The sequence below is a fragment of the Phascolarctos cinereus genome, unplaced genomic scaffold (assembly GCF_003287225.1).
Source record: "Phascolarctos cinereus isolate Bilbo 61053 unplaced genomic scaffold, phaCin_HiC Scaffold_9;HRSCAF=440, whole genome shotgun sequence".
Taxonomy (NCBI): Eukaryota; Metazoa; Chordata; class Mammalia; order Diprotodontia; family Phascolarctidae; genus Phascolarctos; species Phascolarctos cinereus.
In genome coordinates this window covers 157,944,535-157,963,379 of record NW_027556402.1, presented here as the reverse complement: position 1 = coordinate 157,963,379, position 18,845 = coordinate 157,944,535, and the positions used below count along the sequence as shown (strand labels likewise).

The following is an 18,845-nucleotide window of genomic DNA, read 5'->3' as shown; positions in this document are numbered from 1 at the left end:
GTATTTGTGTCATAAAAGGAATTTGGTAGGATTCCTTCTTTACCTATTTTTTTCAAAACTGTTTACATAACATTGGAATTAATTGTTCCTTAAATGTTTGGCAGAATTCACTTTTAAATCCATCTGGTCCTAGGGATTTTTTCATAGGAAGCTCATTTATGGCTTGTTCAATTTCTTTTTCTAAGATAGATTGTTTATTCTATTTCTTCTTCTGTTAATTTGATGCATGGCCTTCTCACCTCACACATAAGTGCAGGTCTCACCATGTCATACACATACACAATCAATAAATTCCAGTGGCTCCCTATTACCTGTTGTCGTTCAGTCATTTCAGTCATGTCCAACTCTCTGTGATCCCATTTGGGGTTTTCTTAGAGTAGTTTGCCATTTCCTTCTCTGGTTGTATGCTTTGATCTTCTTTGTTACCAAAAAAAGATTCTATGGTCTGACACTTCTTGAAAGGTTTGCTCATGATCCCAGCCAATTACTTGAGCTATAACTCTTTATTAAGGTAGAGACCTGCTTCCAATGTGGAGAATGTGCTGGCCCAAGCTTTGGAGGTTTGTATAGCTGTTTTCAGAGGTACTTCTAGGGACCTGTAATTTTTCAGTTCTTCCGAGGTGCTATGATTAAGGGCGAGGTGTGTACTCCTTTCCTGGCCTGTGATCCATCTATGAGTGACCACAAGCACTCTTTTCTGTCTTGGAACTGTGAGGAGAATTTCCTCTCTACAGCCACTACAAGCTCCACCACGCCAGCATTCCTCCTCACCCCAGGACCACTACCCAGAGCTGTGATCCAGATCTAAGATTGGCAAAGCAAGAGATTCCTGCCTCAGCACTGACAAAGAGATCCCTGCAATCCCCCTCTGATCAGCCACTCGATTCCCACTCAGTCTGTGGGCCAGGAACTCTAGAAGCAGCCGCTGCCCCAGGGCCACTCTCCGGAACTGGGGCTGAGACTGCTGGGCTTCTCTCTTACCATAGAAACAGACTTTTCCCACTGACCTTCTAAGCTGTATTTGGCAGTCATGGGTTGAGAAGTCTGGAAACCACCATAGCTGCTTGCGATTCAGTCCTCTGAGACCTGCTCCAGGTTGACTGTGGCCTGCTTGCCCATGCCGAACTGCGCTGCTCTCCCAGCACGGCGCGATATACCTTTCTTTTTTTTCTTTTTTTTTAAATTTTTTTTAATTTTTAATTTTTTTTCCCATATGCTTTTGAGTTGAAAAATTTTCTCCCTTTTTCTCCCCCCCACCCTCCCCAAGACAGCGCACAATCTGACATAGGCTTTACATTTACATACCCATTAAACATATTTTCACATTAGTGAAGTTGTAAGTAAAAATTAAAACCAATAGAAGGAACCATCAGAAAGATGAAACAAAACTCAACAGAAGGTAAAAATAAGTGAGAGCGATTCGACTTCCATAGTTCTTTCTTTGGATGTGGACAGCATTTTCCATCCTGAGGCCTCTGGAGATGTCTTTGATCCTCGCAATGCTGAGAAGGGTTCAGTTTAACATTCTTAGTCATTGCATAACGTGGCTGCTATTGTGTACAAAGTCCTCTTTGTTCTGCTCACTTCACTCAGCATCAGACCATATAAGTCTTCCCAGGTTTTTCTGAAGTCAGCCTGTTCATCATTTCTTATAGCACAATAGTATTCCATTACATTCATATACCACAACTTGCTCAGCCGTTCCCCAATTGATGGGCATCCTCTCAATTTCCAGTTCTTTGCCAGCGATATGCCTTTCTAATTAACCATCCAGGCTGTCTTGGGCTGGAAATTTGTTTCGCTTTGTCCTTTTGTGTGTTCTGCTGCTTTAGAATTTTAGAGCCATTTTTTATAGGTATTTGAAGAAGTTTGGGGGAGAGCTCAAGCAAGTCACTACTTTCACTCTACCGTCTTGGCTCTGCCCCTGCCATGTCTTTCTCTATCCCATTTTATAGATGAGGAAGCTGAGGCAAACAGTGACTCACCTAGAGTCACACAGCTAGTGAGTGTCTGAGGCCAGATTTGAACTCAAGACGATGAGTTTTCCCAACTTTAGGCCCAGCACTTTATGCATTAATCCACCTGATATAAAATAATCTGTGTTTGGCTTTTAAAGCCCTTTACCACCAATCTCCTTCATACTTTTCCAGTTTTCTTATGCCTTACCCCACTTCAGTTAACCTAAGATCCAGAGACACTAGCAGTCTTGCTGTCTTAGTACATGACATTCTACCTCCTAATTCAATGTCTTTTTGTAGGCTGTCTCATGTTTTGGAATGCTCTGCTTCCTGTCTTCCTTGGCTATTTTCAAGACTAAGCTCAAATCCCAGCTTTCCTGAGAGGCCTTTGCCAGTTCTATCTCCTGCCCCCCATTCCCCACTCTTTACTCCCTTTGCTAGTTCCTTCCTTTGAGTCACCTCCTATTTACACTCTGTATCTTGTTTGTATATAAATGTTTGCATGTTGACTTCCTCCTTTAGAATGTGAACTCCTTGAGGACAGGCACAGTGTTTTTGCCTTGCTTTGCATCTCCAGTGCTTAGCACAGTACCTGGCACATATTTGGTGCTTAATAAATGCTTGTTGTTATTGTTGTTGTTGATAATGATGGTGATGATGATTTTTTAAAAAATAAGTCACAACCTTTATGGGCCTCAGTTTCTTTGTCTGTAAAGTGAAGGTGTTAGACTAGATCTCCAAGGTACCTGCCAGATTTAAATTCTGTTATCTGAAAGTATCTGGAAATACTATGTCTTTGTATTTTGTTAGTGTAAAGGAAATTACTGTCAAATTAATTTCCTGTGTCAGCAATAAAAGAGTTAACAGAGTAAGCTGTAGAGATTGAGATACATCATAGGAATTGTGCTCTCTGTCTCTGTGGTTTAAGAAAGGGAGCTGGTGTTCTGCATTTGAAAGGAGTTTAATGAATGCTGTCAGTGTTTGTGGAAGCTAATGGTCAGTACTGAAAAGGAGAGTAATAGAAAATTCTCTGGCTATTTCTATATAAGCTAAGGAGAATTTTCGTTGACTGATTGGGACTGCCCTACCTTCTCTCTCTTTCTCTTCTTTTTCTCATTATCCTTTGTTCTTTGTAGCCTGACATAGTGTTATAAAAGCGAATTCAGATTCATGTGTGAATGAAATTTGTTTTCCTCCAGATTTGCTTGCAGTAGACAGCAGAGCATGTGCTTTTTTTGTCTTGGTTGGATGCACAAATCTTTTATGTGCAGTGCTTCTTGTCCTGTTGCCTAGACGATCACTTGCTTTTTCTGAGGATGTCTGGTTCTCGTAAAGAGTTTGATGTGAAGCAGATTTTAAAAATCAGATGGAGATGGTTTGGCCATCAGGCATCATCTCCTAATTCTACCATTGACAGCCAGCAGGGAGATTTCTGGAATCGAGGACAAACTGGAACAAATGGTGATAGAAAGTTTTTAGATCCATGTAGCCTACAGTTACCATTGGCTTCAATTGGTTACCGAAGGTCCAGCCAACTAGATTTTCAGAATTCACCTTCTTGGCCAATGGCATCTACCTCTGAAGTCCCTGCGTTTGAGTTTACAACTGAAGATTGTGAAGGTGCACATTGGCTTGATAGACCAGAAGTAGATGATGGAACTAGTGAAGAAGAAAATGAATCTGACACCAGTTCATGCAGGTTAATGATTATTTTCTTATGTTAAAAGTTGCTATTTCTTTGCTAGTGTTTTAAAATACTTTAGTATTTACTATTTCATATATATGTTTATAGAAAAAAACAGAAATATGTTGATAAAAACATGTAGCTTTTTGATAGGACAAATGAATATGGCATTAAAAATTTATATTTCTCTATAAAATTATAAAAGAAGCAGGTAGTATATTCATTTATTTAATAATTTTTATGTATAGCATGCGTTTTGAAACCTCTTTATGTGTTTCATATAACTCATGTCCATACTTAACATAGGTTTGTCAATGCCTTGAAATTTTATAATAGCATTTTTATATATAGATGCTTTAAATTTGTACCATCCTATTACAGTTTACAGTCATAAGAAAACCATATAATCCAATTTTTAATTTCTGTGAAAATGAAAGGTTACATATGTCATTTTTATTAGGATTATAATTCTTAATAACATTTTCATTCTGTAAAGCTCCCTTTGTCCTATGTGTAGCTCCATAGAGATAATACAGAATATAGTAACATGTCTCTTTCCAAGATGACAGCTACTAATTCATGGTACATTTATTTTCAATGTAATTTGCAGTAGATTATTGAGTGGAATGTGACATATTCTTTTAGGAGTATTTAAGGGAATATTAGGAAGGTAGCTGTTGGAAAGGGAACAAGGGAGAAAAGAACCCAAAAAAGGGTTAAAAGAAAATGAAAGGGGAAGGAGGAGAGAAGGGATGGGGGTCAGAGTCTTACTGTTCCTTTCATTTGCTCTCTTAAGATCTTGGTTGTGCCTTTGAAATGTTTTTCTTAAAGTCATCCATTAAAGCTACTGCACTAGATTATGTAATTAACTAAAAGACTAAGATATATCTCTGATGCATCTTAATTCAAAAATTCGGTTTTGGATTTTCAAAAAACTTGTCTAGAACATGTTGGCTGTCATTGCAAAAGAAATGCCAAGGAACTGGTAGAAAATAAGCTATGTGGCTTTTTTTAGTGTCCCTTTACTGTAATGATATGATATGGATTTCTGCAGCATGTTTGGATATGCTGATGGTTATATATACAACTGAATTGTAATTATTTGTACTTTTAAGTCACTTGAACTTAAAAGAGAAAAGGGCATTATATTTTGCATAGGTAGACAGCATATTTTAATTTTAGATTTTCTTAAATTCATTCACTTAATGTTGTAAAAAAATTTATCTGTAAGTTAAAGTGCTACTAATAATTTAGAGACAGAGCATTTGAGTTAATATGGTTTCAATGTTTTATATTCCTGTTAGAAACTTGTTATATTATAGAGAATAATTTATTTAATGAAAGGGTAGTAATTCATAGTTTATCTTTTTTTCTAAAATCAAATTATATTTATTTAGAAAATAATATAGTATACCATTAAGATGTAATGAAAACAATTTTTTTTTATAATTTCAAGACAATGTTTTATAAACCAAGGAAGTATATCTGTCATTATAGCTGGAAAATTTTTTAATATGTAACTTCTTCTTGAGGAGGATTAAGTATGTGTTTAATATATACATATATTTGAATAGATATGATGATTTTACCTCCCTTCCCCCCAAAATAGTTGCCATAGTTAATATGACACCCAGTTAACTTCTGCTGTAATGCTACATAATGAAAAATCATCTTAATGGGATATTCGTAGAGTAATATAAAAAAAAATCACTTCTTTCTAAGAGATTGGTGAATGTATTATTTAAAGCATAAGCCAGACATTTTGATTTGTGAAGAAAGTAGAGCAACAAAAAAGGAATCATTTAAAAAGGGAATCATGTAAAAATCTAGGAAATTTTTTTTTTAAGAAATGAAGATTAAGTAAATCTGTATGGAATAAGTGAATCACAGGCAGGAAGAATTCTATTCACTTTTATAAATAAAATGCTGAAGGAAGGTTTGAACATTAATTTCCCAAAAATAAAATAAGAAAATTGAAATGATTCTCTTTACTTCTTTGAGTCATAGCCAGTTTATTTTTTTAAGTTTTGTTCATACCTTTTGGGTTCTTTTCTGTAACATTCATTTCCAAATATATTCTTTTATTCTCCCCTATCCGGTGAGCCTTACTTTGTAAAAAAGAAAAAAATAAATAAAACTAACTGAAATATTAATCATATTTGAAATAATATATAATACTACATACCCAAAGTTCCAACTTCTCCCACAAAAGGAGGGAAATGCATTTCTGTATCTGTTCTCTGGAACCAACAGTAGTTATTATAATTATACATCTTTAATTTTCTTTTTGCTTACATTTTTTTAGCCATTATGTTTAGTTTTCCTATATCTGTTGACTTTACTTCATAACATTTACTTCATAACATAGCAAATCTCATATTTCTCTGAATTCTTCAGATTAATTGTTTCTTCTGGAAAAATAATATTCAGTTATGCTCATGTAGCACAATTTGTTTAACTACTTCATAATCAATGTCTACCACTTTGTTTCCATTTCTTTTCTATCACAAAAAAGTGCTACTACGTATATTTTAGTATATGATAGATCTTTTTTCTCTAGGACTCCTTGGGTATATATTCCTATTAGTGAAATTTCTGTGTTAAAAAGGAATAGATACATTGATCACTTTTTTCTTATTTCAAATTGTTTTCTTACATAGTTAAGCCAATTCACAGCCTCACCAACAGTTATTAGTGTACCTGTCTTCCCACAGTCCTTCCAACAATCACTATTTCCATTCTAATAATTTTAATCAATTTGTTGATTGTAAGATGAAGCTTTCAGGGTTCTCTCAGTTTCCATTTCTCTTGTTAGTGTTTTGGAGCAGTCTTTAATGAGATTATTAATAGTTTGCAAATCCCTTTTTTTTTTTTTAAAGAACTGTTTGTTCATAGCCTTTGACCATTCTTCAGTTGGTCAGTCAACCAGTCCGTTCTTCTTTATGGTTTGTGTTACTTCTTCTACAATGAATTTTTAGAATCTTATTCATTTACATTTAAAGTCTAGACAACTTAGAAAAGGTCTTTTTTACATATGATGTATGTCACCTGACTTCTTGTAATTTTTCTTTTTTTACATGTGTTTAAAGCACTTTAATAAATATTTGTGGGGTACTGTGCTAGCATAAGGATGAAAAAGACCCTTAAAAAGCTAATAACAGTGATGATGATGATGATAATAATCATAATCATAAGAGCTAACATTTATATGGCACTTACTACATGCCAGGCACTTCATTTGATCCTCATAACATCCCTGGGAGGGAGGTAATATTATTATCTTCATTTTATAGACAAGTAAACTGAGGCAAACAGGGATTAAGTGACTTGCTCTGTGTCACATAGTGAGTGGTTGAGGCTGGATTTGAACTCAGGTCTTCTTGACTTTGGGCCTGAAGTGCTGTGTACCACCTAGATGTTTAAATAAGATGCACACACACACACACACACACACACGAGTGTGTGTGTGTATAAAAATATTTGTTTAAAAATATGTATATATCACATATCCCTCTGGTACCAAGTAGAATGTACTATTGTAATATAGAGAGAGGCAAAGTATTGTGGCTTTCAGAGAAGAAAGAGTACTTTCTGCAGTAAATGATCTTCCTTTCATCCCTAGCTTTTTTCAAGAGAAAAGAGTTTTTAATGGTATCTTTTTGCTGTCATTATTTAATTGATTGAGCAAATCTCTTGGGGGTTGCCTCTCTACTATACACAAACCCACACTCTGTCACTGTTAACGTAAAAGAACACGCACATCTTCATCTGATGTTCAATCTAATTTTTATATATGCCTTTAGAAGAATTTACTTTCATATATAATATCTGTAAAGACTAGAAATAACTTTCTATAATACATTTTTGTTAGAGAGCACTATGAATTGAGATTCTGTTTTTTTCAGATATATTAATATCTTGAGCATTTGTTATTTAGTCATTTGTATCCTAAGAAACGTCATTTACTTAATGCCTGGTGCTTAGGCCTATTGTCCTAAACAACTGGGAATGAGGAAGTGGGGAGAGGTAGGTAATGATTCTACACCATTCAAAGAAAACCAAAAAACAGCCACCACTAATGCTAATGATGATACTTCTATGTAGCACTTAGAGTATTTTCAGATGTATTATGCATTTGATTCTCAAAAGAACACTGTGAGGTAGAGAGGGCAGGCATTATACTATCTTAGAGATGAGAAAGCTAAGTCTCAGCGAGCTTAATTGACTTGCCCAAGGTCACACAATTCAACTCAGTTTAATAAAAAATAAATTCCTGTTATGTTCAAGGTTAGTGCACATGCTAGCCTTGAGATGTAAAGAGACAATGAGGAAGAGAGAAGAGCCCCTAACATTTTAAATGAATATCTGGCCCTTCTCCATCTTTCTGCCAGGGTAAATCTATCTGAAGACTTCAATAAGAATCACACAGTATGGTCAGGCATGAATGGGTTATAATCTGCAATACTGAAAAAATACTTACATGGATGAAATCGCAGATCCATTTGAGAATTTGAGTACATAAAAGGGACACAACCAACAAGATCTTTGGATTCTATATCTCATCTTCTTTTCTTTGCATCATGTTTTTTTTCTCAGCTATCTGAAGAATGATGATATATTTTTCTCTTGCATGTTAGCTATATGAAGATTCTGGCCTGGACCTTATTCTAATACTAGGGATATATGTGTAGTCTATATATGTTTTTACATGTAACTTATGGCCAAACATGGGACTGAGTGCAAAGTTAAGTCTTGGGGGAATCTCCAAGAATCGTATCTCTTTTAACTCATTTTGTTTCTACCCATCGTTCTTCATAAGAACCTCATCATATTGCTCATGTCTAGGTGTCTCCACTGCTTAGGTAAAAGGGTCCCCGGTGTCTTTATTAGGATGCAAGTTAGCATACTAGATACAAAGCAGTCCCAATTTCCATGCCATAGAATATACAGCAAAAAAATTCACAGTAGCCCATAAATAGGCAATGTAATTTTTTACTCCCTTCCTAGTGAGACCCAGCTTCATCCTTGGGATCTAGAAAAATGTATAGCCTTATAGTATTACCTTAAGAATTAGATTCCTACTTTAAAGAAAATTGAATTTTGGGTTGCTAAAGAGACAACTCCTCATACTCTGTTGGACCTCTGTGATCCAAATAATTTGTAGTAGTACTCCAATATTCCAGTTGATCCATCATCTCATTAATTGTGAATATTCCCTAGGGTGAAGCAGATTACAACTCAGCCATGCCTACCTATGCTATATAATTCTTATCTGTGTCCTTCCCTAAAATTGCCATGAGGGTCCACCCAGTGTTCTAGGGGATCTTCTTCACATCTTCACACATTTCATATTTCACATCTTCACACATTTCAGTGGAGTATAACCATACCATGGAGACATTACAGGTTTGGTTCCAGACTACTACGATAATGTGAATATCACAGTAAAGTGAGTCATACAAATTTTTTGGTTCATATAAAAGTTATGTTTACTCTATATTATAGTCTATTAAGTGTGCAATAGTTTGTCTAACAAAACAATTTATACACCTTAATTTAAAAATACTTTATTGCTAAAAATGTTAACCATCATCTGAGCCTTCAGCAAGTCATAATCTTTCTGTTGGTAGAGGGTCTTGCCTCGATGTTGACAGCTGCTGACTGACCACAGTGATTGATAAGGTCACAGACTCAAAGAGGTCAAGAAGAATGAAGACTGACAAAAGACCATTGGATTTGCTAATTAAAAGATCTTCCATAACTTTGGAGATAGCAGTTTCAGTTGAATAATGAGGTCAGAAGTTTAATTGTAGGAAGTTAAGAGAGTGAGAGGAGAGGAAATAAAGGCACCTATTGTAGATGGCCTTCTCAAGGAGTTTAGTCACAAAGAACAGAAGAGGTATAGGATGATGGTTAGCAGGGATGGAAGGATCAAGTGGGGGTTTTTTGAGGATGGGGCAGATATGGGCATATTTGTAGGAAGTAGAGAAGGAGCCAGCAGACAAGAAGAGATCAAAGATAAGTTAGAGAATGAGGATGATAGAAGAGAAGCAAAAAGCAATAACATTAAAAAAAATCATGCCCTCCATATAGGGAAATATATATACATATGTGTGTGTGTGTGTGTGTAGAATATATATATATATATATATATATATATATAATATATATAATATATATATATATATATATATATGTGTGTATATATGTATATATATACACATATATACATACACACACACACACACACACACACACACATATATATCTCAAAGATAGGATGCATAGAGACAAGTTTAATGATTATAGGTCTCCCAGAAGAACATGACAAGTCAAAAAATCTAAACACTATAATGCAAGAAATAATACAAGAAAACTGCCCAGGATTTCTGAACACAGAAAACAAAATGCCAATCAAAAGAATCCACAGATCCTTCTAGGAAAAAGCCCAAGGCCACAAACTCCAAGACACATAGTGGTTAAATTTAACAATGCCATTGAGGAAAAAAAATTCAGCAAGTGACCAAGAGAAAGACCTTCAGATGTCATGGAAAGGAAAATTTAATAACCAAGACTATTCTGCACCTAGTGGAAAATGTAGGAAAGAATGGAATACTATGTTTGTCAGAGCAGTGGAGCTCCAGATGCAACCCAAAGTGACCTAACCTGCACTAAGCTTAACCACAAAAGGAAAAAGAAAAGTTGGATGTTCAATAATAAATTCATTCCAAGCATTCTTTAAAAGGCTCAATGCATTAATTCTAAAGTAGCTGAGAGAAGGTAAGAATAAGGAAGTAGTCAAGCAACAGAATATAATGACCCAGAGGCCAAAGAATAGCCTGATTAGGTGATAGTATTTTCTTTTCGGTAATACAGAAAAATCACCCACTCATCAACAATAAGTCAAAAAGTAAACAGCAAAAAGGTACCACAAGGGAGAGAAAGGAGATATTTTGTGCTGGTTAAGTCAAAAAAATCACTACCACCTCAGGCCCTGATTGAGCTAGCCTAGAACCCTGAACCCAAGAGTCTTGGGAATAGCAGTCCTCAGACCCCTGGCCCTGTTCCAGCTTGAGCAGTACAGCCATCATTGAGGGGAGTAATCACTATAGCAATATGACACAGTAAAATACTGTACTTCAGGAAGAAAAGAAATGGATAAAGGGGCCATCTTTGCTACCATCAACACAGTTACTGCCACTGATAGGCAGGTAAGCCTGAAAGCCCTGGGAGTGGCAGTAACCCCCCTTCAAAATATCATTCATGCTTCTATCCCAGCCCCTTCAGCCATCATCTAGTAAAATAACCCCTGTGGAGATACAACCTCACAACTGCTTAACTGAATGGTTCAGCGTCAGAGAGTGATATGATTCTATCTTTGGAAATGACATTAAAGAAGAGGCACTACCATTTCTGCTGCTACTGCTGCACCCTAAGGAGTATGGGACCTTTCCATCTAACTTGCAGCTGAAAGTTTCTGTATGTGTTGTCTCCTCCATTGGAATGTGAACTCCTTGAGAGCAGGACTGTCTCACTTCAGTTTATATCTCCAGATCTTATTTATTCATTCACATAGCAATGAACTGTTTTTCTCAGTCATAAGAGTTTTAGAATTGAATGTGAATTTAAAGATCACCCACTCCAACCCCAAATAAAATAAAGGAATCTCTTTTAAAACATCTATCCCCTACTTGTATGCATCCAGAAGATGAGATTTGGCTTCCTCAGAAGATAACTCATTTCATTTTTGGATAACCCTAGGCAGAAGTTTCTTAATTAACTGCAGCCAAAATCTGTCTCCCAGTAACTGCCACTTGTTAGTTCAAATTCTGTCCCCTGGGGGGACAAAAGAACATTTATTCCCCCTTCTAGGAGGAAAAGGAATAAGCATTTATATGGTATATACTATGTATCAGATACTGTGCTCAGCACTTTTTAAACAAATATTATCTTCGGGGGCAGCTAGGTGGCACAGTGGATAGAGCTCCAGCCTTGAAATCAGGAGGACCTGAGCTTGACACTTACTAGCTGTGTGACCCTGGGCAAGTCACTTAACCCTGATTGCCTAAGCAAAAACAAAACAAAATAAAACAAATATTATCTCATATCTACAGGATAGCCTTTTGAATATTTGGATTATTGTTATAGTAATAGTTGTTATTGATTTTTAAAATGTTGAACAGATTAAGGCCAAGACATAAGATCCTTAGTTTTAGCATCTGTTTTTCCAGCTCCTGGAAAAAAATGGGAATATATGCAACTTTCACTGCCTCCTTTCCTTCATTCTCATATTCTCAGCCCCTGAGACCTACTGCTGACTATATATGTAAACAGGTATTTCAGCAATATTTTGAGTGTTTTTTGGAAACTTCTTAAATAATATTATTCCAATACTTGATCTCTTGAAGTAGATGGACTAAGTCTAGTCCACACTAATTTAAAATCACCCATTATATCTGTTTTGGTTTTACATTAATTTTTTGGTTTGCATCAATGAAAGTAGACAGGTATTTGGATAATCCAGTACAGTGATACCGTATCCACAGTGGGGGAGCCAAGAAAGCAATCTAATTTCTTAAGCCTGCCTAATGAGCTCCACATTCTTCTGAGAATGAATATTATCACCGTTAGACTGATACAATGTGTCAGCCTGAGGCCCCTTTCTCTGTTACTTAGAGCAATGGAGAATGGTTACTGGGGCAGCTGTGTGGTGGGCCTGGAGTGAGGAAGATCTGAATTCAAATATGACCTCAGATACCTACTATGTGACCCTGGGCAAGTCACTTAACCTCTGTTTGCCTCAGTTTCTTCATCTATAAAATGGAGACAAGAATAGCACCTACCTCCCAGGGTTGTTAGGATCAAATGAGGTAATAATTGTAAAGCACTTGAGTATAGTGCCTGTCATGTATCAAGTGCTAAATAAATGTTAGCTGTTATTGTTATTATTAGTTATTACTGGGTCAGGAGTTTGGAGAGATGCATTTAAGGAGCCAAAGGCAAATGGAAAGGGCAAAGATAAAGTTGTGAAACTAAGAGTAGGATTATATTAACAGAGGAATAAGCCAAATTCCAGAGAACCAAGTAGCACAGCCATGTTCTGATATGTAAGCATGATTATGAACATAGATGATGCTGGTCAAATAAGTAGGAGAAAGCTTAACTAACTAATTGTCACAGAGAGATAATGTGTTTGCTTAGCAAATGATAACATTTGAAGCGTGATCTTTTAAAGCTGCTTGTAGGGGCAGCTAGATGGCACAGTGTATACAGCACTGGCTTTGGATACTGTACCGACCTTGGATTAAGGAGGACCTGAGTTCAAATGTGACCTCATACCATAACACTTACTAGCTGTGTGACCCTGGGCAAGTCACTTAACCCCCATTGCCTAGCCCCCCCCAAAAAAAAAGCTGCTTCTGCCTTGAAAACAAATAGAAGTATTTGAAATGTTAGTTCATTTGTTGCCACATCGTTTGTTGTTGTTTGTCCTTTGTTCTTGAAGAGGACCATGGCATCAGGAGGGTGGTGCATGACTTGCAAGTGGATTGGATTTACTTTAGTGAATCTGTGATTTTGTGAGTATGGGCATTCCTTCCACTAGTAAATATTGCAGCTTATCCATTCCTTCTTATCCTTCATGTTCTTCCATCTATCTTTAATAAAGTAGCTATCCAATGTGATGGAAACCCTTGGCTAGGTCTTTTAACCTAGACCATAAAATACTTCAGTTATCATCTTATTGAGTATTATGAAAATAGAAGCCCAAATTACTTTTATCTGCTCTGAGTGTGTGTGTGTGTGTGTGTGTGTGTGTCTGTGTGTGTGTGTGTGTAGTTGCTGGGTTTCGTAATTACCATAAATTAATATATTTATCAACTGCATATTTTAATTTTGTATTGTTAGGTTATTCAGTATGTATTAAAATCTCAATAATCACCTTTGCTAAAAATAATAAATTATTTCTCAATTACTGTTAACAACAATAAAAATGATTCATAATGAGGATGCTTTTCTCATGCAAGTTGTGTGTGATTTGATCAAGACACCTCTGATCGTGTATGTTTTAGAAAGCTCTTATTTCTCCATAGTCTGAGTGCACATTCTTTCTCTCAGTTACTGGTTCCTAGTCGCTTTACCGACACATCCATGCACTCATAGATGTAGAGCTAGGTGGAGTGTCAAAGGTCGCCCAGCCTGCGTCCTTGTTTTGTAATTGAGTAAACAGACCTAAAGAGGTCGAGTTACTGGCCCAAGGTCACGCAGGTAGTAAATGGTGGAGAGCCGTGATTCACATTTGGGTCACAGAAGCACACATTCTGCGGGCTGGAAGAGGTATCATTGCCTATCTAAGGAGGTGGAAGCCGCCACATCTAAAAGCAACCTACGCTACTTTTGGATAGCACTTTCTGTTAGGAAATTTTTCCTGACATAAAACTTAAACTTGCCTCTTTGCAATTTTTACGCATTTCTCCTGGTTCTACCCTTTGAGGCAAACAGAACAAGTGTAATCTCTTCCACATAACAGCCCTTTACATGCTTGAATATAGCTATCCTGTTTCCCCTGCGTCTTGTCTTTCCCATATTAAATGTCTTTAGCTCCTTCAAACGATCCTCATATGACATGGATTCAATATCCTTTATCATTCTCGTTGTCCTTCTCTGCACACTTCCCAACTCATTGATGTCCTTCTTAACCTGTGATATCCAGATGAGATCTGACTAGGACATAGTACAGAGGGACTACGTTAAGGGCTGTTAAGGGGTCCCTTGATCTTGTCTTTTTGTGTTGCCATATTTTCCAGAAACACTGGATCAAGAGCATTAAGGAGGCCCTGAATGTGTCAAGGATGAAGCCCCCAGCTGACATAATTTGTTTGTACCCCAAGCTGAATTCCCTGTGTGTCCTTGGGAGGCGAGATAGGTGCCAGCCAGTCTGGGGAAAATGCTTGTGAGATCCTTGCAGATGAGCAGACCCTCTTATCTTCATAGTGTAGCAGTTCCCAAGAGGAAAGAATATGGCTTCTGCCATTGCCTTGCTCCTCCCCTTTGGGAAGGGTTGTTGAAGCTTTCCCCTCCCATGCCATGCCCTTTCCTGTTTTCTTCTCCTTTTTTTGTACTGTCATAAATGTGCAAACTCCTGTTAGAATTGTGAACCCACGTGCATGTTCATTTCTCTTGTAATAAGCCTGGTTTTCACATAAGTCTCCTGATGTGATTGCCTGTTGACAACTCTTACTTTCTTATTCCTGGAAGCTCTGCCTCTCTTAAAGCAGCCCAAATTAGTTTTTTGCTCCATGGAACTACTAAGTCACATTGAAGTTTTTCAGAAAAACTGCTACCTAAGCATGCTTCTCCTGTTTTATAGTTTTGAAACTGATATTTTGTAACTAAATATAAAGATTTGTATTAATAATCCCAAATGAATGTCATCTTATCTGATTCACCCCAATGCTCTAGCTTATGAATATTTTTGGATCCTGATTCTGTCATCCAATGTTTTAGCTACCTCTCCTTTGTGTCATCTCCAAATTCAGTGAGCATGTAATTAATACCTTTATCCAAATACCTGATACATTTAATTTGCTGTTTAAAAATTACTTATAAAAACTTATTTAATATAAAAAATCGGTGAAGTAATACCATAATTTTTAATTATAGCTTAGCTTAGAGTTTTGAAACCATTCTTGGTAAATGTTGGCTTAAATAGCTAATATTGCTTAATCAAATTTTAACTATTGGGGAAAAGAACTTTGGACAATTTTGGATTTAGTTTATTTTTATTATATTTTTTCTTGGCATTTTAATGATTTCTAGAAATATTTTGGTATATATAACATATAGCATCTCTTCCTTTGTACACAATTCTTACTTTGAACATGCTAATAAAATACTTTGCACTTTTGGGTGTTGGATGACTTTAAAGACTAACAGAAACTTTTGCCATGGTTTAGCAGATGTAATTGTGGGCACACAAATAATAGATGTTTGTTAAATGAACACACCTTTAACTAAACCCTTGACACCCCCAATTTGTAAAAAAACAAGATTAAGAATGGCTGTTACATTGTGTTGGGCATTACAAATGATGGCCTCAAATTTGTACTTCCAACTTTTTTTTTTATGTAGGGACAGCTAGGTAGAGTAGTAGATAGAGTACCGGCCCTGAAGTCAGGAGGACCCAAGTTCAAATCCAGCCTCAGACCAACCGCTTGATACTTACTAGCTGTGTGACCCTGGGCAAGTCACTTAACCCCAATTGCCTAAAAAGAGAGAGAGAGAGAGAGAGAGAGAGAGAGAGAGAGAGAGAGAGAGAGAGCGCACGCTAGAGAGAGACTGTAGATTATAAATTAAATGGAGTTTTATGGACTGACCTGGGAATTTAAATACCACTTATAACATTGTTTCTATTATAACATTCATTCTAAGTTCCATATAATGTATTTACAAATGAACTTTTGGGACAAAGCAATTCTTATAATTTAGGGTCAGCCTGTATTTATTTTTCTGAAATAATTTAATTGCCTTCCTGTTCTGAGACAAATGAATGGTCTAGGTGACCTCTTTTAGGGATATAGTTGTTTGATTTAGAGTTATGAATATTTAGATGGATATAGTGTAACTGAACACAGGTGTACAAATTTGAGGATGAAGCAGTCTCAAATGATGTCAAGTTCAGTGATAACTGAAGTTTGGGGAGGTAGTGGAGGTAGGAGTGGAAATATTCACACATGTGGAGATGACCGTGTGTGGAGACCTGGTTCTGAGCAAATTAAGATGAAAATTCACCTATCAGAGCAAAAGTACTCAGGAGCCAAGTCCAAAGTTTCAGTGTCCAAATTATAGGCAGCATTTTTTGGAGATGTCTTGGAAGCAGAATGAAGGTGGACTAGTTCTGGGCAAAGTAAGACAAAAACTCACCTATGAGAAGCATCCTACCTGGCAGGGAAGAAAGGTATGGAGATGAGGATGATATACTGAATGTTATGCAAGTATGGTGAAGAGATGGCCAGGATATGGATTATTTCATACCATTTTTTAATTTCAGTGTACTTCATTATTTTTATGGGTGGGGATATGATTGTAATATTTCAAACCAATTGTATTCTGCATTTTTTCAGGACCTCTAACAGCAGTCAGACATTGTCATCTTGCCATAACATGGAGTCATGTTCATCGGATGAATTTTTCCAGGCCCTTAATCATGCTGAACAGACATTTAAAAAGATGGAAAACTATTTGAGACACAAACAATTATGTGATGTGGTTTTAGTTGCTGGTGATCGAAGGATTCCAGCTCACAGGTACAATTTTTTAAAAATTAGTTACATTTTTTAGAAAATATTTTTATTCATAAAAATGTTTTAAATATGCACTTAAAAACTATGTGACAATTGTCAGTAGTCTCTTAATTGTAAGATCTTAATAGCAAATTATATGTGACTTTATCTAGTTATATTATATAATCTATGAAAAAATTTCATGAAGAAAAGTGTTAAACTATTAAAATGTTGCACGTAGATAAACCCAAGATAATGCCGTTTTAAACTTTAAGATGTTCACCTTAAAGCAGCGGTATCACTTGGTGTTTCTGATCCTCTAAACACTTGTACCCCGATGTGTAGAGTGTTCAGTTGTAAGAAATGCTTAGAAGTATAAGTTTGTAGAATAGGCTTGCTGAAAGTTTATGAAACTTAGATCCAGCTTCAGTTTGATGTGCTACTAAAAGCAGGCCATTGATGTCAGCAAGAATCCAATGAAAATGAGGAGCTGTCCTTTTTTTGAGTGAGGAATAAGCAGTGATGCTTAATGAATAATAATTTCATGAATGTCATTTTCCTTTTTGCAATTTCAATTTCATGGTTAATCATTGCTTTGGTCCCAAAAGTCTGTTAAATACTTCAAAACTAATCACCCCTATTATATGATCCTAAAGGGTTTTCAAGTGCTCCAGAATTGAAGTAAAACTCACACATTATTTTTAAGAATTGTACTTGATAAGAGTAACTGACGATTTAGTGAATAAGTCAACAAGTATTTATTGGAAATATGACTACTTCCCTCAAGAAACTTACAACTGACTTGGGGAGACACAACTAAGAGAATTGTCTGACTTCCTATGTCAGTGTTTGACAGCATAGAAGCAGGAATGGAGCAGACTAATGGTGGGAAAGATCCAGGTTTGTGGTCTGGAAAGGAATGAGTGGTAATAGAAGAATGAAAGATCAAGAATAGTGCAAAGCTGAAATAGTTATCTAAAGAGTTGAGTTTTTGAAGGGAGGAAAATGAGACCAAAAGATGGGTGATGGCCTGGGAAAATAGGGAGAGGGAGGAAACAGGGAGTAACTAGAAGAAGTAGACAGAGAATGAGTTTTAGAAGGATGGAACAGATATATCCAGAAGGACAAGAGATTATAGTCAAATATGGGAATTTTACAGTTGTGGATTATAAAAGTGGAGCACTTGTGGGTAATGATAAGATCAAGGGTATAACCATCCCTGTTTGTGGCTAAGGTAGAGTGAAGGTATAAATCATAGGAGTTGGAATATCTTTGGAATAGTTGACAATATACACTGCATTTTCCCAGTTGTTGTCAGGTGGTGACATATTCCCATCCCCAGGTAGCTGTGTTCAGAAATAAATTGAAACTTTAAAATGGTGAAAAACTATAATTTAAATTTTAAGAAATTTCAAGAAAAAATAGATTATGCAAGGAATTGAGTATATGAAGTCATCCTTATGTAATTTATTTCAAGGTAATATAATAAAATTGCTGAGCCATTGAAGTGAAGAGACTTTATACTTGAAGGAATGTTGAAAGTCATGTAGTCCAATTCTTTCCTTTTACAAGCAAGTAAGCTAAAATTTATTGAGGTTTTTGGCCTAATATTACACAAGTGACCTAACTAGAATCTAGGCCTCCTAATCATTAGCACCTTCAAAACTTCTAATATTATAACTTAGTGTAGAAAAGTAGAAAATTTTTATTTTAAATTTTCATTTCAAAACTATTTTAATAGTGACATTCTACAATCTACATAATGTCCTTAAATGGTTTTGTGAAAATAGTCAAAATAATATTAAAAGGGGCATTTCAATGCTTAGGGACAGCATTAAAAAGAGATAATCAGCTAAATGATATTCAAAAAGGTCCTTCACAATTTAATCAGTAGGCTTTATTTATGTCATCCTAACAGTGTTA

The 18,845-nt window shown here is 36.0% G+C and overlaps 1 protein-coding gene across 8 annotated transcripts in view; it reads left to right on the top strand.

The window, feature by feature from the left end:
• KLHL5 (kelch like family member 5) overlaps nucleotides 1–18,845 on the top strand; it is a 124,492-nt gene that overhangs the window by 41,042 nt on the left and 64,605 nt on the right. For 2 of the 8 annotated variants that reach the window (XM_078148607.1, XM_020991673.2), the window contains exons 1-2: nucleotides 1,903–3,657; nucleotides 16,764–16,946. In XM_078148607.1, coding sequence (XP_078004733.1) covers nucleotides 3,275–3,657; nucleotides 16,764–16,946 — 566 coding nt within the window. In that variant the 5' untranslated portion in view covers nucleotides 1,903–3,274. Of the gene's footprint in view, nucleotides 1–1,902; nucleotides 3,658–16,763; nucleotides 16,947–18,845 lie in introns of those variants that run through there. The other 6 variants (XM_020991683.2, XM_078148608.1, XM_020991658.2 and 3 more) reach the window with 5 other exon arrangements.